Source organism: Cyphomyrmex costatus, unplaced genomic scaffold (assembly GCF_001594065.2).
Source record: "Cyphomyrmex costatus isolate MS0001 unplaced genomic scaffold, Ccosl1.0 scaffold1241, whole genome shotgun sequence".
Taxonomy (NCBI): domain Eukaryota; kingdom Metazoa; phylum Arthropoda; class Insecta; order Hymenoptera; family Formicidae; genus Cyphomyrmex; species Cyphomyrmex costatus.
The window spans coordinates 31109-36383 of NW_017275220.1; the positions used below are offsets into that span (position 1 = coordinate 31109).

Here is a 5275-nt window from a genome sequence, read left to right on the forward strand (position 1 = left end):
TTTAATAGATATAAATAGTTTAAAATATATTATTTTTTATAGTAATATCATAATAAAGACATTTAATAATTAATGTTTTCTTAATAGTTAAAAAAAGGTTTTAATAGATATAAATAATTTAAAATATATTATTTTTTACAGTAATATCATAATAATAAAATAAAAATAATAATTAAAAAAAAAATTGCATACTCCAGGGATCGAACTTTAATTTTTTTTGACCAATCGAGGCTCTATGGAGTAAAATGCCGAAACACGGTAAAATTTTTTTTGTCTCAAAGTATCACCTCAATTTTTTTTAAACAAATCCGTGATATACTAGCTTGAGCGTCCCCTTGTCAGTTCAGTCCGCTCTACCTGTTCGTGTAATTTTTGACACTCTTTCTGGGACACTATATATTTGTAATATATTTGTACTCTAAAAATGTAAGTGTGTTACGTGCTTTCTCGAATAAAAGCCGGTGCTTGGCACGTATTTTTTTGTCGATAGCTCTATGATGAGCACTAATGGACTGTATCTTAATGAATTGGTAGACTGAACCGTTACTATAATAAAAAAAAAAACTCTTTATTTTGCTCGGCGGGACTGAACCACCTTACAATGACGCTGGCTTGTAACAGACTGACTCGCGATGTTGCGACACACGCGCCGCTCGCTTCCTTTCGTAGCGCCACTTCGAACGCAAAATCAAAAAACATTGAAAATTCTCGACTTTTAAACGCATTGCGCTAACATATAACCGCGCGCCTTGCTAACTCGTGATTAGCAACAAAGTAAATTATGAACTAAAGGAATAACTTATGAATAATCTATCGCATGCTTTTACTTAATTCTAATTGTCATCAAAGGACTCGCCGCTAACGGAATCTTCTCCGATAGGCAATACACATAGTTTTGCAGCCGGGCGCTTATATAATCCAGCGTTAATTTTAACGATAGCCGTTCTGACTACGTTATCTGCTCCGGGCATTACTTCGAGAACTCGTCCGAGTACCCATTTTAAAGGAGGTAAACCATCTTCTCGGCAAACCACTAATTGCCCGACTTGTATAGGGGGTCCTGAACTAGATTGCCACTTATTACGCCGCTGAAGGCTCGATAAATATTCAACGGACCATCCCTTCCAAAAATGTTGGCGTATTCTTTCGAGCAATTGCCATCTAGATAAACGATTGATTTTAGTATCCAACAAATCTGCTTGAGGATAAGAGGTCAACGTAGAACCTATAAGAAAATCTCCTGGAGACAGAAAGCTTAAATCATTAGAATCGTCTGAAATTGCTGACAGAGGACGCGAATTTAAAATCGCCTCTATCTGAACCACGAGAGTTGAGACTTCCTCAAAAGTCATAGAAGCATCTGTAGCTGTTTTGTAAAAATGAGCCTTGAAAGACTTCACTGAGCTTTCCCATAATCCTCCGAAATGCGGGGCTCTAGCGGGAATTAAATTCCATTTTATGCCTTCAGTTGCAGTATAGTCCATAATATTGCGTCTCTCTTGTTCCTGTGAAAATATCTCTAAGCACTTCTTCAACTCCTTATTTGCTCCAACAAAGTTCGTGCCATTGTCCGAATATACATCGGTTGGCTTGCCTCGACGACTGATAAAACGCTTGAATGCGTTGAGAAATGCTTCTGTTGTAAGATCTGAAACAGCTTCTAAATGAACAGCTTTAACTGCCATGCAAATAAACACAGCAATATATCCTTTAATTCGCTTAGACTCTCTTCCTTTCCTCTCACGTATATAGATGGGCCCACAAAAATCAACCCTTACCTTATTAAAAGGTCTAGAAACTGAAACTCTATCATGAGGTGAATCTCCCATAATTTGTATGGAATAGCGCGGTCTGTACCTGAAACACTTAACACACTTGAAAATTAACCTTTTAACTGTACCGCGCGCCCTGATCGGCCAATATGACTGCCGAATTGCAGCCAAGGTTGCTTGTACACCGGCATGAAAATGCCTGACGTGCTTATGTACGATTATCAATTCCGTAATTCTGGAATGCTGGGGTAACACTAATTGATGCTTGGCATCGTAACGCAAGTCCGCATGTCGCAGCCTACCCCCCACGCGTAGTAAGCCATCTTTATCTAGAAACGGACTAACAAGGGAACGCTCAAGCTAGTATATCACGGATTTGTTTGAAAAAAATTGAGGTGATTCTTTGAGACAAAAAATTTACACGTGTTTCGGCATTTTACTCCATAGAGCCCCGATTGGTCAAAAAAAAATTAAAAACCAAACAAATTTCTGCGCTAGTGATTGAAGTACCTTATCTCGTAAACGTAAAGCACATCACTGTATGGCTCGGTTGGTAGCTTAAACTATTTACATCTATTAAAACCTTTTTTTAACTATTAAGAAAACATTAATTATTAAATGTCTTTATTATGATATTACTATAAAAAATAATATATTTTAAACTATTTATATCTATTAAAACCTTATTACTCGTACAAAAAAGTGATATATACATTTTTTGTCTACAAAATTCTCAACCTTCCGAAAAAAATAACATGTTTCAATTTTTTCTAGTCGAAAACGCGTTTTTTTATATTAAAAAATGACTCGTATTTCGGATATATATTGAAATTAATTTTTATATTAAAAATAAGATAGGCCCAAGCTTATTATCGCACTTTATGTTTTCGAAAAGTTGAGAATTTTTTAGAAAAAAGTGTATAGATCACTTTTTTATACGAGTAATAGTTTTGTAAGTAAAAATGAATTGAAAAATTTCAAGCAAAACTGGCAATCACTAGCGCAGAAATTTGTTTGGTTTTTAATTTTTTTTTACCAATCGAGGCTCTATGGAGTAAAATGCCGAAACACGTGTAAATTTTTTTGTCTCAAAGTATCACCTCAATTTTTTTCAAACAAATCCGTGATATACTAGCTTGAGCGTCCCCTTGTAAGATTTTTTAGACTGCTGCTATTCGAAATCGCTTTACCTATTCGCAATGCTTCTATCTCTGAGCTGAATGCTGAATCTTGTTCCATTTTAATTAAGCATAATTTCGCACGAGCTAATTCTTCCGCAGTTAATGTATCACTCGCTTTTACTGTCTGTTTTCGGCAAAGACTCGCAAATCGCTGGCATGTTGCTGTAACTCGAATGAGCCTTTGCAAGTTCGAAAATCTGTTTATGAAATTGTTATCGACAGCTGTTTTTGAAGTCAGTGTAATCACTGATTCTGATTCTTGTTCTATTGGATTCTCTATTGATTCCTCTTCTTGCTGCCGCGTACTGATTTGAGACAAGTTCTACAACCATGCAGGACCTTCCCACCATAGCTGAGAGTTGCGTAATTCTTTTGGAGAGATACCTCGCGACACTAAATCTGCCGGGTTCTCCTTGCTACCAACGTGGTTCCAATCTACCGCTGCTGTCGATTCTTGGATCTCGCCTATTCTGTGCGCGACGAAGACAGGCAGTTTCTTATTTGTGCACTTGATCCATTGCAAAACAATAGATGAATCCGACCAGTAATACGTTTTAGACACCTTGACGACTAACGCTTCTTTGACTTTATTGACTAGCTGTACTAGCAACTAAGCTGCGCATAATTCTAGCCTGGGTATGGACACCGTTTTGATCGGGGCTACCCTACTTTTAGCGCACAATAACTGGACTTGAGCCGAACCATCTTAATTAAAACTTTTCATGTACACTTATGCTCCATACGCTCTTTCGCTAGCGTCAGCAAATCCATGCAGTTGGACTTCTGAGCACGAATTATCGGTTGTGACCCGACGTGGCACGCGAAACTCGTTTAGATAATGCATACCCTCAACGAAATTTGACCACTTAGAAAATATATCTACTGGGAGGGCTTCATCCCATTCCAACTGAAGCTTCCACAATTCTTGAATCAATATTTTTGCTATTATTATCGCAGGAGCTAGCAACCCGAGCGGATCAAATATTCGAGTTATGCTTGCTAACATCATTCTTTTTGTGCATCTCATCATACGTGATATTTTAATAGAGTATTGAAATGCGTCTTTGAGATGATTCCATTTAACGCCTAAAGTTTTTGTAGTGCCGTCAGCTTCAAGCTCCATGATTGAATTGTCCATTCTTTTACTTGGGACATCCTGCAATAATTTCTCATCATTCGAAGCCCATTTTCTTAGCACGAATCCGCCTTTCAAGAGTAATGCCGCTACCTGATCACGGATTATTCGCGCCTCCTCGATCGAATTGGCACCTGTTATGAGATCGTCTACGTAGAAATCCCTTCTTGCGATTGTTGCTCCTAAGGGAAATTGCTTTTCCTCCAACTTGGCTAGTTATTGGATGGCCTTTGTTGCCAGAAATGATGCTGATGCGGTTCCATCAAGTTAATGTTAATAACTCGTATGTTCTAATGGCCTCCTTTGGATCGTTCCTCCAAACGATACACTGTAAGAGCGTTTGATCTTGATGTACGAGTATCTGCCTGTACATCTTGCTTATGTCAGCAGTTATCACATACTTGAAGCTTCTGAATCTTAGCAATATAGCGAATAGATCCTGCTGTACAACCGGACCTACCATCAACGCATCGTTTAATGAAACACCGCTGGATGATTTGCTTGACGCATCGAATACTACCCTCAGACTGGTAGTACTTGATTCCTTCAAAACGCAATGATGCGCTAGATAATATCGCTGTTGAACGTTTGCATCCTCGGGATGAACCTCTTGCATGTGCTTCAATTCTAAATATTCTTGCATAAATTTTACGTATGCTTCTTTCACCCGCGGCTGCTTAGTGAATCTCTTTTCTAAATTATTAAAACGCTTGAGAGCTGATTCCTGAGAATCTCCAATTTTTTGAAGTTGCTCTTCTTTCACTGGTAGACGTACAATGAAACGACCTTCCTCGTTACGTTGATAGGTGCTTTCGAAATGTTTTTCACATGTGCGCTCTTCCGGAGAACGAGTATTTTGCCTTCCCGTATGTTCGATTTGCCAAAAACGGGCGAGGCTTGCATTTAAATCCTCATTGATTGCCAAATTACAAATTGTACCTGTATCTTCGGGATTTCTTGATGCCATGCTACCCGAAACTATCCAACCTAGCAAGGTCTTCTACCAAGTCGGCTGTGTTTTTGAAATCTTGATTCTGCCTTTATGCACATTAAATCAAAAAATATCTCGGCACCCAAAAGCAAATCTACTGTTGAAGACATGTGAAATTCTGGATCGGCCAACGAGATACTTTCTGGTATTTTCAACTCGTTCGAGCTGATTCGATTGTTGGGTATCGCTTGTGTAA

At 38.2% G+C, this 5275-nt stretch overlaps 2 protein-coding genes across 2 annotated transcripts; both read right to left on the reverse strand.

Annotated features, from left to right (window-relative positions):
• Positions 1-833: 833 nt before the first annotated feature.
• LOC108782372 (uncharacterized) lies at positions 834-1685 on the reverse strand. Its single transcript, XM_018550646.1, has one exon. It carries the CDS (start codon positions 1683-1685, stop codon positions 834-836), a length of 852 nt encoding a protein of 283 aa, XP_018406148.1.
• A 1590-nt stretch (positions 1686-3275) lies between these two features.
• LOC108782373 (uncharacterized) lies at positions 3276-5055 on the reverse strand. The gene is made up of 3 exons (XM_018550648.1): positions 4416-5055; positions 3837-4222; positions 3276-3551 (listed from the first exon to the last, which is right to left on the reverse strand). Exons 1-3 carry the CDS (start codon positions 5053-5055, stop codon positions 3276-3278), a joined length of 1302 nt encoding a protein of 433 aa, XP_018406150.1.
• Between the last annotated feature and the right edge of the window lie 220 nt (positions 5056-5275).